The sequence below is a fragment of the Molothrus ater genome, chromosome 2 (genome assembly GCF_012460135.2).
Source record: "Molothrus ater isolate BHLD 08-10-18 breed brown headed cowbird chromosome 2, BPBGC_Mater_1.1, whole genome shotgun sequence".
Lineage (NCBI taxonomy): Eukaryota > Metazoa > Chordata > Aves > Passeriformes > Icteridae > Molothrus > Molothrus ater.
In genome coordinates, this window is record NC_050479.2 from 73,663,199 (window position 1) to 73,677,586 (window position 14,388).

Genomic DNA, 14,388 nt, shown 5'->3' on the forward strand with positions numbered 1-14,388 from the left:
GAAGCCTGAAACCCACTCCAGCAGACAGTGCAACACCTGAAGGTTACAATTCTGGACAGCATCAGCTCAGATGCCAAGTGGGAGGCTGCTCTTGGTAATCCACAACTGATTTAGGAGTGTAGATCAACTACATAAAGTTATCAAAGAAGCCTTTGGCTGTGATTTCCCCACTTCCACTTCTCCTGTGTAAGCTGGGACTATAATGCTCATGAAGTACAACCTTGCAAAAGCCTGGGATTTATTCTGATGCTACAGTGGCATGCCTGGGACCAGGAGAAAAGGAGATAGATGATGGGTGGCATGCCCAGCCAGCCCTGCTCCACCTGGCCATTAGCCCTGGACACACAAGCCAGGTTTTTTGGCATCAGATGGAAAGGTCCCCAGGTGTGAATTGAAACAAGCTCCCTGGAAAATGTCCTTCAGCCTAGTCAGTCCTGAGACTGGCATTTATTTTGTCTATTTGTGCTTCTTTTCTTAGACCAGAAAAACACTGCTAAAAGCAGGGCTGGTGAGGGGCCCCTTAAAGCAGATCTATAGCTCACAGGAATGATAACCCAGAACCACAGCTGCTTTCCAAATATGCTGAATGTTGGATTTTTTGTCTTACCATTTCTAGCATATGCAGCAGTTACCTGTTCTTACATACACTCGTGGCATGGAGCATCTGCCTTAAGCCCCTTTTTTCTTCTTTTTCACATGGCCTCACTTTTTATATGCACACCATACCCTCAAGGATGGGCACATTTGAAGTAGATGGGCAAATTCATAAGGATTCAAGAAACACTGGCTCTGTATCAAACAACACAAATACATTAGAAACTTCATTATACAGAAATACAAAAGTAAAAGCACTTGAAAATTATTTTTATGCAGACAATTAAAAAATCATCACAAGATAAGAAGTGCACCGCAATACTTCCAACATATATAATTTAAATTTTAGTCTTACTGTTTAGTAGGTAGGAACATCTCTCCCACTTCAGCATACAAATAAGAATATCCTAGTCAGAAACAGTAAGTATTTTGGTTTTTTTACTTGCTTGCCTCAACAACAACTCATGCTCCTTACAGCAAAGCTTTGATTTGAGAGACATCCATCAGGTGATGTGCAAGACAACTGACCACCACCAAGTACACTATGGGTCTCTGAATATCTCCAGGAAGAACACACCACTGTATGTATTGTTGTCTCTACCTAAATCATCTTTGAGCAGCTTTCTGCTGGTGGAGCTCTCTGCACTGCAGTTTTCTGTCTTCCTCCACAGCTACAGGAGCAGGAGCTCTGCTAACCCAACACAAACAGATATTTTGCTGAGGCTGCTCATTACATTCAGTGCAGCCATTCACAGGATGGCACACGGGACACGTGCACCAGTCACAGCAGCACCACAGCAGATCCTTCTTCATTAACAGATTCATCAGTGATGCTGGTCCCAGATCACAGCATTTTCCAGGCCCGCTGTGGCACTGTAGACTAAACAAACACTGCGCATCAGCTGCCAAGCAGGTCCCATCTTTCATGTTTAGCTGTTTGTGAAACTCAGTCATTTCTTCTCATTCCACATTGTCAGGAAGGAGCAGATGGCAGATGTGCTCTGCCTATAATATTGTTTTTATGATACCCTGCCTGCTGGCAGAATGGTGGAAGAAACATTTGGAGGCAAGAATTTGCAGTATATTTTCAGTTTTGGTAACGAGCTAAAAGATAACAGAGTATAGGGAGAGGAAGAAGGGGCTGTACTGAATAGCTGATGATAGATTCCTATGATCAAGAAAGTGATATTGACAAAAAAGGAGTATTTAATATGTTCATATGGACATATGGAAAGACCAAACAGATACTACTATGAGACAATGTGTTCTCACTCATATGGGATTCAAAGAAAAGACTCTGGTTTAGCTTCTAAATATTGTTTTCTGAATTGCCTAACATCAGTGACAGAATCATAACAGAAGTGATACCTGAAGGATAAATATAAGCTTTCATAACAAAGCTGAAAGAGACAGTTAAGTTTACATCAAGGCTCTAGAAATTTTTATTAAAATATTTTTTAAATGTGTGTCTTATACACAAAAGAAAGTACATACTTTATTTTTAAGTAATATGATCTAAGCTGCCAACAGCATTTCTTCCTTAAAAATTTTAGTACACATATATCTTCCAAAATAACAAACTTGGCATGGTCAAGAAAGGAACATCCAGTTTTCATTTAAAGCAAGATGAAAATAAAAGAAGGTAATTGCTTCAAAACTTGGAGATTTAAAATTATGAAGAGGCTACTGCAAAATGACACCTGGGGATTCAGGTTGAAAAGTTCATTTAGAAAGCCTTATAAATCAAACTAAATGTTGTCTATGACCTGTGAGCCACTCTAACACAATCCCACTGCACGTGGAACTCATTTATCTACATTCACAGGGATCCAGCTGCCCAGATGCCAAATCCATTTTGTGTAAACTACTGACAAAATTGTGGAAATGTCCCAGAGAAGAAAACCTGCAGAAAAAATAATTAGTTTTGACTGTTGAGTAGATGCAGTACAAGCTCTTCATCCTCTGCCAGAGAAAGCCCAGTATCTAATGGCAAACAGGGGTCCTCCTCTTGGCTGAAATGCATCTTTTTTCTTTTCAGTGGCATTTCTTCTGCTGTGGCACTGTTGCTATAGCTTCTCTTCTTTCTTCCAGTCTTCTCCTCAAGTTCACTGCAGAAAAAAATCAATTGTTCTTTTTAACAACTGTGGTAATCAATATCATCATGTAATCTAACAATTCCTTTTAAACAAGGCAAATTTGTGTCAAGATAAGAGCAAACAAAATTACAATTCAAAAGGGTGAAGCAATGGAAGCTGATGAACTCTGAATGTCTAAATTAGAGCTGCTCTCAGACCGAGGTGGTGGTGGATGTTCTGCTGTCTTAATTGATTACAGTGTATCTGGATATTGCCATAAGTCTTATCTAATATTTTCTGCCTAATACAGCAACAGACAACTTGACAAAACTGATTTTGTGACGTGTCAGTGGACCTTGACATGCTTTCAAGATATTGCCTACAATAAATATGCACCAAAAATAAAAATATAAAAACTGTTCTTTCACTGGCAAATCCTACACTTAATGCAGTTTTGATCTAGGACTATTTAATTCCATCACTCTTTCCTCTTCTGTCAGACATTTCTCTTGGAAGCTACTAAACACCTCTCTGCCATGAGAGGAAGAGGAAAACCCAGTAATTTTCCCAGGTGAATTCCTATTTCTTCTGCTCTTTTTAAAGACTTGAATGAACTGCCTTTTGCAGCCTTCAATCTGGATGAAACAGCTGCCAATCTGTTTTATCACCCTGGCTTCTACCACACGGCCATGTGACAACAATGGGAGGAAAGACAGAGCTTTCATGTATCTTCATGTGGTTTTTGTCCAAAACATTCTAAAAATGCTATAAATCTTCTTATCTAAGTTTAAAACAATCAAATAAAATCTATTCTAAGATATATCTGTGAACCAGATTATGGAGAGCTGGTTGTTGTATGCTGTAGGGTAGAATTCATACCCCAAAACTAGTAAAGTGCAAACCTCCACACCCCAAATCATCGCATCCAAACAAACTGGAACAAAACAGCATTCTCAGCTTTTTGTGTTTGTATTTTTAAAAATATAACAAAAATTGAAATGGAACTTCAGAAACGGAGTTAAGGCTTTTCTAAAAAAGCTGGTCAAATTCAGATTTCCAATTAAAATTTGTCAAATTTCTACTCAGAAAATTCAGCTTACTTAAAAAAAACATTTCAACAAGAATTTTTTCACGTCCATAGTTTTTACAATGGCGTAAATGTAATGCTTGTGAACGGTTCCATTCAGAAATGCTGTTTAGACATTTAACAATTAGAAACAGCAGTTACAATAAATAGCTCTAATTGGGGAATACTGTCCTTAGAATCAATGCAGCAAAGGAATGCAAAGCCCAGTTCAACCCACCTTCAGCTGCCCACCTTATTTTTTCCCATTAATGGGGCTAGTTAACAGTCCGTGAAATGCTGGTTTCACCACTCACTAGAAACCAGCCTAACTCAAACATTAACCCCAACCATGGCAGTTTTCAGCAAGTTCCCAAATGCTCTCTGAGAGGGATCAGCAGCACTATGCAGCTTGTATGCACCGTGCTTTCTGGCTGCCCCTCCATAGGGATGAAGGAATTGTTACAGGAGATCTGATGGCCTTTGGCTGGTGGGCTGCACAGGTATGACCTGCCTCCCTCTCTCATCCATCCCACCTTTCATAGAGGAACTGTGCCACCTCCTGCCTACTCAGAGCCCAGAGGAAGGAGGGAAATCCTATAAAGAACACCCTGCATTTCCACAATTAAGGCAAATGAAATACCCTACCTTTATATTGTTCTTCTTTGCCTACCCAAGAGAAAAGAAGAAAAGAGTGTAAAGAAACATGGTCTAGTGAAAGGCGTCCTTGCCCACGGCAGGGACTGCTGGACCTGGATGATCCAGAAGGTTCCTTCCAACAGAAAACATTCAGTGATGATTCATGAATAGATGATGTCTGCTCCACATACTCACTCTTCCTGTAATTCACAGGATATAGCAACTTTGCTGGCTTTGAGCTGTCATTTGCATGGGGGTGGCTTTTCAGGGCTTGCTACCAACATTTTATTTCTTTTCTGAGGAAAGGAATATTTCTCTCATATTTCTCTCTGTAGGGCGTAAGAGATTCCATAAATGCTGAAGCTGTATGAAAAAACTGACAGGATATGAAAATATACTGAAGCAGAAAGAATTCTCACTTTTCCAAGTGGACAGTGTGGGTCTGGGCTGGAGTTTCATGCCGTTCATTTTGATCAGGACAGACTGTAGGGGTTCACTTCAAAAGCTCAAGAAAGGCCTCATTAAGTAAAAGCATTTTAGCTTGTTTGCAAAAGAGCCAATTATTTCCAGTCTTTGAATGGACTCTGAAGCCCAGTTTGCATTCATAAATGACTAATGCTTCATCTAGGACATTAGTTAAAAACATCTTAGCAATTAAAACCCTGCAGAAACCTCACAAGCTATGCATTTGTACCTACAAGCTATGAAACAGCAGACTTTAAACACCAAAAATTATAATCACTTCTGGAGTTTCAGAGACCTTAGGCATAGATATCTATAAGGTAAAACATTTAAATATAAAACACGTTCCAAAGGAACTGAACTGTGAGATTCCTCAGCTTTTTCCACAAACAAAAGCACATCAACACAATTATGAATAATTTTCATCATAAGTTTTGTGGGATGATTCTGCTGAGTCCAGCTGCTCCTTACTGTTACTGAGGGATTGTGCAGCTTGATTAGCAGTGTAAACAGAAGATGCATCTATACACAGGCAAGTGTATTTTCAAACTAATTTGACCCCAGCTGGGTTGTGGACTGGAGAAGTGAATAAAGAGGAATGTATAACACAGGAAGCAGCAAAAGCAACAAGCAATGAAGAGAGCAAAATAGTTGTGTTTTCACGATGCACAAAATGTAGATGCAAACCAGTATTTGTTCACAACAGCTTCGGCCGGTAAACAGAGAATCATGTGAAACATGTGAATAAGATGTTCCTAATTCTGAGATGCAGAAGAAAGACAGACTGACTGTCCACAAAATGATTTGGGTCGAAAGGGACCTTTGAAGAACAGTAAGTCCAACCCCCCTCCTTGCTCCTCCAGGATGGATTTTTTCCAGCACTGGTTTGGGTGGTGTGAAAAGGGGCTCTGAAGTCGGAGTTGCAGCTTTTACAAGAGGTGATAGTGGCAATTTTAAAAGGGAGATGAAAAATGTGTGGCATCATGATGCTCAGAGATATCCTGTGCTTATTCAGGGTGCTTTTCCCTAGCTGTATGGACAGAAAGCTCTTTGGAGGAGTTGTAACAGGCACAACTCTCAGCTCCACATGTGAAAGGACTCAGTGTGCAAAAGCAGCTATAAGGGAATAACTTCTGCACTTACTGTCAAATTAATTCCTCCTCAGTCTCCATTAACTGAAGGCCTGGCACTCTGTAGAGCCAGTCCTTTTATCGTTTCCATGGACATAAATGGCCCCTCATTCCTCACAAACACACAAACTGATGTACTACCAGCTAATGTTCACAAATTACCAACAAAAGTTATGCTAAGGTAAATTATTTTCTATCAGAACAACTCAGTTAGAAAGCAATCCCCAATTCAGATCCAAACCAAGGCCAGTGGATCCTTTTGTCTTCTACTAATAACATCTCAAAAGTGGTATGTGCATCTGGCTTACAATTTCTTCCTTTTACTATCTGGTGAAATTAAGCTTTTCAGCTGCCTGAACAATCCATGCAGTCTGAGGCTGCCTGATGAAAGGATTTACTTTGTGTTTACACAGGTGAGGAGCTATCAATAGCCAACTTATCAACAGGCACAGTAATTTCTGTGGCCACCATTTGCTCAGCTCTAACACCTAAGTGAGATGCCATCAATTTGGTACAAAATATTTATTACTCAAACATAAAGTACAGTTTATGAATCCTGTCCCTAAAACAAACACCAGTGTATCTGAATGGCATCTGGGAAACGGGATCTAACTATGACCCTGACAGCTATACACCAAGAAACTCAAATTTTAAACTACCACAAAATAAACTCACAATGCTTTCAGGTAATACCAGGGAAAAACAGAAAGCTTTAATTGTTTGTATTTAACTCGCTTCTGGGCTTTAAGCAATGTCTTAACAAGCTGTAACATTTAGATTTTAAATGCTTGAGAATCAGCCATTTGAAATGTGCAGTCACAGAGCCAAGTAGCTGTTGTTTAAACAACGTGATCCTGGCAAGATCTCTAGACAGACTCTGCTTCACTTAACATTTATCAGAGGATGCTTTGGAGCATAGGATTACCAGCATTCCTCTGGAAACAAACCACCCTCGCCACTGAACTACAGGACATGAGTCAAGTTTCCAGGCTGCAATAAAGCACACAAGCTCTTTCCCAAAGAAATGTACACAAATAATGAATGAATCTGCTAGTAAAATACAGTTCAGAAAAGTTAGGAATAATTTATCCCATAAATATTGGCATTTTGCTAATCAAACATGCTGTGCCCAAAACTTTTTCCATGTAATAAATTTTAATTCACAAGGCCATGGCAGCAATCCTAATGAAGATTAATTACTGCAGTCCCTTCCATAAAGCCCAGTGCAGCTTCTTCCTTACTTGCTGTCAGAATGCTACAGCACATAAAAATGGTAATTAAAATATATTGTGCTGTGTTATTTTCCAGATCTGGACAGGCTGGATGAATGGGCCGAGGCCACCTCTAGGAGGTTCAGCAAGGCCAAGTGCCAGGTCCTGCACTGGGGTTGACAACAACCCCAGGCAGCGCTGCAGGCTGGGGGCAGTGCCTGGGAAGCTGCCAGGTGGAAAAGGACCCGGGGGTGCTGGTCAACAGCAGCTGAACACGATCCAGAGTGTGCCCAGGTGGCCAAGAAGGCCGATGGCATCCTGGCCTGGATCAGCCAGGTGTGGCCAGCAGGAGCAGGGCAGTGACCGTCCCCCTGTAGCCAGCACTGCTGAGGCCACAGCTCCAATGCTGTGCTCAGTTCTGGGCCCCTCAGTGCAAGAGAGACATTGAGGGGCTGGAGCGTGTCCAGGGAAGGGCAACGGAGCTGGGGAGGGCTCTGGAGCACAAGTGCTGTGAGGAGCAGCTGAGGGAGCTGGGGGTGTTCAGCCTGGAGAAAAGGAGGCTCAGGGGGACCTCATCACTCTCTGCAGCTGCCTGACAGGAGGATGCAGCCAGGTGGGGTCAGCCTCTTCTGCCAGGTAAAAAGTGACAGGGACAAGAGGAAACAGCCTCAAATTGCACCAGAAGAGGTTTAGATTGGATAACAGGAAATATTTCTTCACCAAAAGGATTGCTGTCAAGTCCTGGAACAGGTTGCCCAGGAAGATGGTGAAGTCACCATTCCTGAAGGTTTTTAGAAGCCTTGTATATGTGGCACTGAGGGACGTGGTTTAGTGGGACTTGGCAGTGCTGGGTTAACAGTTTGATCTTAGAGGTCTTTTTCACCCTAAATGATTCTATGATTCCCTTACTGGCCATTCCACTGATATAAATCAAAACACCTCTAAAACTGAATATATAAGCCTCTATCAAGAGCAATATCTCAGTGTCCAATTCTGCAGCTAATCAGAATAACCAAGGCTTTTAAACTGAGACCTTTTATAATGTCTCTCCTATGGTGCTTTTCTGGCCATCACAACGTTAAGTTCTGGCCTTCACAAAGTCACAGATATGACCTGAATAATCCATTTTAGGAGGAGCACCATGATTTGCTGATAAATCATCTCAAAAGACAATGTAACGTCAACCTCATCAAGAATAACCCAGAACTTAGCAGGTGAACATCAGCATCCTGCTGTAAGAAGAAGCTGTAAGAAACTGCAATTTGCCCATAAATTTCATAAATAAAGGAAGGCACACAGCAAAGTAGCACTGACTACTAACTTGCACAGTTGTCAGCTGGTGACTGTCCATGAAGTCACAAACAAAACAGTACCAGAACTAAGATGTTTCCCCTCATGTCCAAGATCTTCTCCATGCTGATCTAGGAGTTAATGTGATCAGCCTCACCCATTAAAGATTTAAAGAAGATGATGAGGTCAATCGGAACTTTGCTCTTCCTCAATACTTTTATTTAAAGAAGCTGAAGAATTAAAAATACCAAAACCACAATCTAACTGCAAAATGAATATTTAAGAAATCCAGCTGCTTTTCTTTCGCCCTGTTCTATATTCTTAGATTTTTCACCTCATTAACAATTTACATTTGATAGCCTTAAACCAAATATGATGAATGTTCCTAGATATACAAAAATTAATCTCATATTACATGCTTGAAGTCATTAATTACTCTGCTTATAGAGGTATGGCTGGAAGGCAATTTTTATGCAAAGGCAAATTTAACTCATGATTTGTACAGCTCCCCCAGTTTAAAAAAATTCTGTGGGAGGACAGAGAGAAGATTTTGACTTCTGAAACCATGGACAGATAGTCTCTTTTTAAAGGTTCTTGAAGGAAGACACCCTAGGTGTCATACTTACTATGAATTATCCCTTTTAGAAGCTTTTTCCCCCCCTTAAAGCAAGGAGCAGCTAGTGTAGCCCAACATATTTCTATTTAAATCCAACTCTTTAAGCAAAATCTCTGGATTTTGGAAATATAAAACAGCATAGTATTGTGTTTTCTCATCTCAAAGCCCAATTTGACTGTCTGCTACTCTCAGCTGATTTGTTTTTGTTAAAATCATTAGGTCAAAAGCAACTCATCATACAATTCAATAGCAATTCTAAGAGAGCTAGCTGCATGAGGCATGACTGTTGATTTAACACCCTCAAATTAATTTCCTTCATTGTATCTTGCTCTTTCTCAAAAGTCTTCTACAGGGTGCTCAGAGCACCACACCATGTGGATATGTCTATCCACACTGAGCATGAAAGCTGACTTTGGAGCAGCTCTCAAACAGCTTTTCTATTTCTAGGGGTGCCTCAGTGGGGTGTGTTGGAAGGCAGCACCATTGATGACTCTGGTGACAGTGCAGCACGTGATGGATAATCCTGTGCTGGCCATGGCCTGCCCAGGGAGTATCAGTCATGTTGTTACAGGCAAAATGGATTTGGGCATGGTGCAGGCACAAGTACTGGCATGAGATTGTCCACAACTGCTGCAGCTTCACATGGTGCCAACTAAAGCTCTTCTGGGCAATGTCTCAGTATTTTGGTGCAGTAAGACAGGCCAAGGACTGTTTCCAGTAAGCAGTGTTGATGAAACTACATTTCTTCAATGTGTGTAGTGGTCTGTTCTCCAGCTCCAAAGGCAGCTTTGATGCTCAGTGTAGGTATGTCTAGAGATATACTAAAGGAAACCTCCCTGGTTTCCTTCAGTGTATGTTCTTTCTTTCCTAATCTACTCCACAGGAAGGGAAGATTATCAAGGACCTTGATTTTCTTTGAGTCCTTGCTCTCCTTAAGAGCGCATGACCTGACTCTAGGGGGGCCAGATCAGCCACTGATCCAACAAAAGTCTGCACTTACTACCACTGCCAAAAATCTGTCCATCTCTGTCAACTTTTATTCTTAAAGTGCAGCTAATCTTGAGTCTAGCTGACATTCTGAGGAAAGGATCAATACAAAAGGTGATGTATGAATACATACTCCCCTCACACAAAGAAGAAGAGATTTACTGCTGCTCAGAAAAAGCAATGCTTTTCCCCATCCTTGTCAGTTCTGCTGGCATTCACTGGTGAACAGGCTCCAAGGGACATGGCCAACAGCCTGTTAACTGAGGACTATCTACTCCTTAAATCCATGTCCCACACCCCGTCCTGCATACTGACTCCACAACACACAGTGACACACATGTAGGGACAATCTAGCCCCAGGATTCACCCAACTCATATGTGAAAAGCAAGAGCTTTATGAACTTAGACATCTATGCTCCCATTTAGGTGTCAAGATCATCCTTCTCAATCATGATACGCTATTTGTCAGAAAAACACAAGTGGCCTTCTTGTTGCAGTGAACCACACAGGATTTCATGTTGTATCCCTTCATCTTCCCACAGTATGTTGGTATCAAGTACAGATCCTCATTCCCACCCTGTGCTTTTTTTTGCTACATGAAACAAATTCTTCTGCTTCATGCAATTATAAACACTGAATTGAATTAATTTATTATTATACATTTACTTCCACTCAAGAGTCCAGTTCACTTGACTCATGAAGAGTCTGAACAATACTGAATCATAGAACTTATCAAGTTTTACCCTGCACAAATTTATTTAATACAGCACAGGTGCAAAGGGATCATGAAATCCTTAAACTACTTCAACATTTTTCCTTCCACCCAGAAAGAACCTGCAATGTGACAGAAGAGAAATGCATTTCTGAAACAGGACAGATGCACCACTGGCCAAGGCTGAGCCCATCAGTGATAGTGGGAGTGCCTCTGGGATAGCATAGTTAAGGAAAATAAACAGTGCAAAAGCAGCCAGGGAGAGCAGTGAGAACATGTGAGACAAACAGCCCTGCAGACCCCCAGGTCAGTGCAGAAGGAGGGGCAGGAGGTGCTCCAGGTGCCAGAGCTGAGATTGCCCCACAGCCCATGGCACAGCCCATGGCACAGCCCATGGCACAGCCCATGGTGAGGCAGCTGTGCCCCTGCAGCCCCAGAAGGCTGTGATCCCTTGGGAAGCCTACACTGGAGCAGGCTCCTAGCAGGACCTGTGGCCCGGTGGAGAGAGGAGCCCATGCTGTAGCACGTTCACATTTGCTGGCAGGACTTGAGTCCACACTGGAGGAACCTGCTCCTGAAGGACTGAATGCCATGGAAGGGATCCACACTGGAATAGCTCACAAAGAATTGCAGCCTACAGGAAAGAGTTGAAGAAGATTATGGAAGAAGTCCCCTGTGGGAGAGACCCCACATGGGAGCAGGGAAAGGATCCTCTCCTGAGGAGAAAGGAGTGGCAGAAACAACATGAGATGAACTGACTGCAACCTCCATTCCCCATCCTTCTACGCTGCTGAGGATGAGGATGTAGAAGAAATTGTAAGTTAATCCTGGGAAGAAGAGAGATGTGGAGAAAAGGTGTTTTAAGATTTGGGTTTATTTCTCATTACCCTACTGTCATGTGATTGGCAATAAATTAATTATTTTTTTCACAAGTCAAGTCTGCTTCACCCATGACAGTAGCTGGTGAGGAATCTCTCCTGGTGTTATCTCAACCCCTGAGCTGTAAACTACATTTTTGTTCCCTATCCAGCTGAGGAGGTCAGTGATAGAGTGGCTTTGGTGGGCACTGGGCATCCAGAGAGGGTAAACCCACCATAGAAACACATGAAACTTCCAGGGTATTAGTCAAGATTTTTGCGTGTGAAACAGCCTCACCAAGATCCCTTCAATATGGACTCAAAAATCATTCTTATACAACTTCACAAAAGAAAATAATAGCCTTTAGCTCAGCTCTGTTCAGCACCTAACACATAAATTTTTGTAAGTCAAATACTAAATCCCATGAGAAAGAGGACTGTAAAATGAATTCCTAACATGTAAACAAAACAGTTCATAAAAACCATCATTTTAAAATAAACATGGAAGATGGTGCATACCTATAGCTGTCTTCACTTTCTGAATCCTGCTCTGCATCAGAGTCTTTGAATTTATCAGGATCTGGGAGAGTGCTTGGATCAAACTCTTCTTCACTTCCACTGTGATCAAGAAAGGCCACCGTTTCCTCTTCAGCCTGTGAGGTGACAAATGGAGAATTACTAGACAAGCAAACAAGTCCATGTTACTTGTCATAACCCCATGAACAGGGAGGCTGTAACAAAAACCACCGCCCCCAAATGCAGTCAAACACCACCAGGATCATAGCCAGGAAAAGAGAATCACTTCTGTCATCATCAGTACTCTCCTCCAAGGCTGTTTGTTAAAGGTTGAAGAAACATTATTAAAAAAGGAAGCACAAGGATTTATGTTCAAATTCTACTTTCCAATATTGTAATCTTAAATCTACGAAATCTAGGAGAGATCTGGGCAGCAACTAATCAACAGCCATCTGAGAGCAAGTGTCTAAGTAATATGCAGCTTTACTGTCCCTCAGAAACACACTGGCAAAGAGACACTCACAGGTGGACACATAAATCACTGCTGTTAGGTGGATTTAATGAAATAGTCTGATTTAAAACTCATCTGAGTGTCCTTGCAGCTAAAAACCAAAAAGCTGCTGAAGCTGAATTAACTGCTCTAAGGGAGTTTCAGCCATCCTCTGCAAGAGATACATGTTCTTCAGGCGTCTTCCCAGATCCCCTCATCCCTCCTCTCCAGGACTCAGCTTCCCTCTGTCCCCACAGCACATCTCAGATGGGCTGATGCCATTGGCAAGTTTCCCCAGGGTGTGGCAGTGCCTCACTAATTCTTTAACAAAGAGAGCACAGAAGATGCTGCTCCACAGAAGTCCTGGATAATATAAAAAAGCTGGTTAATTTTGCAGATACAGGTTCTGCTCCACTTAATCCTGAACTGATGGTACCACTCTTGTAAATTTTTGCTAGTAGGCACAAAGAACCAGATACACTGGAGGGCACGTGCAATTGTATATCCACACAGAAATGCAGACAGCAAGCTTACAGGCATTTCTAAGCAACGTGAACCCTAGATCCATGCATATTTATGCTGGAAAGCAAAAACGAATTCCAAGAAATTATAATTAAAGACATTGCTACCTTTTGTTTATATATCTAATCAACATGCACACAGCTGAGTTTCTAAAACAGTACTCATTTAAATGGTCTTTCATTCTATGAATAACTTCACATCATTATATCTTTAAAGTTAATTTTTGTTTTGCTTTTTCACCATTTCTATCATCAAGTTTTTAAAGAACAGTCTTTATGTGGATGTACCTTCCTGCAATAAAAATAAATTTAAAAGTCAAACAGAAACCATACCAGTGGTCTCTTCTGTATGTGCATATACAGTGAGTGACAGGCAATGAGCTGGTGAGGGGTAAGATTAGCCACCACTGCAAGAGTCCATTCTTGCTTGACTAGTGATACTTCTGCAGTGTACGGAAAGCAAGTAGAAGAAAGGGACAAAAGCCAGATTTGCAATCTGGCAGAGGAAGGCAGAAGAAAAACAGAGTGAACACACACTTTGTTCTTCACTACTTTAAATACCAGTAAAAGTATATATATAGCTGGGTGTATAAAATGACTAAAAGCATTGTCAGACTCCAGCACTGTAAGCTTCCTAAGGTAACAACCACCAACAGAAAAGCATGTTGATTCTTGGGAACTTCAGGTACCACTTCACAAGAAAGTTCGTTTTGGTTTTGCAGGGTTTTTGCTTACAAAAAAATGTCTTCAAGCTCATTTCTTTGTACAATCTTACAGAGCATTACTAACTCCACAGAAAACTATTTTGAAGGTCACCTTTTTGCTAATGAATCTTCTCATTTGAAAATCGTTCTGCATTAAATTATAGCTTATTTTAATTTCTTACAACATTAAATATTTGCTCTTTACTTGTTCTTCCAATTGCACCTATTCTTTTGATATAGCTGATGCATGCCAATCTTATATTGAAAAGAAAAGAGAAGTAGCATTCAAAGCTCTTGTATGAAATAATGCATTTTTAATATGTATGCGTGACACCATGCAACAGAGTTCTGCACTACTAACATTTATTGGCAGTCGTCTTTTAAAACTTGGGGCTGTTCATTAATATTCTCCATTATGACACACAGACCAAACCCTCGCTTTAATTATACATTCATATTAATTTTGTCCAGCAGAAAAGATGCAGAGAAGTGTTAAACTTCCACTCATCAGGAATCATGAG

General features: G+C 41.1%; 1 protein-coding gene across 1 annotated transcript in view; it reads right to left on the minus strand.

Moving 5' to 3' along the window:
• Positions 1-2,012: 2,012 nt before the first annotated feature.
• The window catches only part of DDX10 (DEAD-box helicase 10), a 155,605-nt gene continuing 143,229 nt past the window's right edge, over positions 2,013-14,388 (minus strand). The window contains exons 17-18 of the mRNA XM_036388796.2: positions 12,156-12,289; positions 2,013-2,702 (exon numbers count right to left, since the gene is read on the minus strand). Of these exons, the coding sequence (XP_036244689.1) occupies positions 2,513-2,702; positions 12,156-12,289 (324 nt within the window). The 3' untranslated portion in view covers positions 2,013-2,512. The remainder of the gene's footprint in view (positions 2,703-12,155; positions 12,290-14,388) is intronic.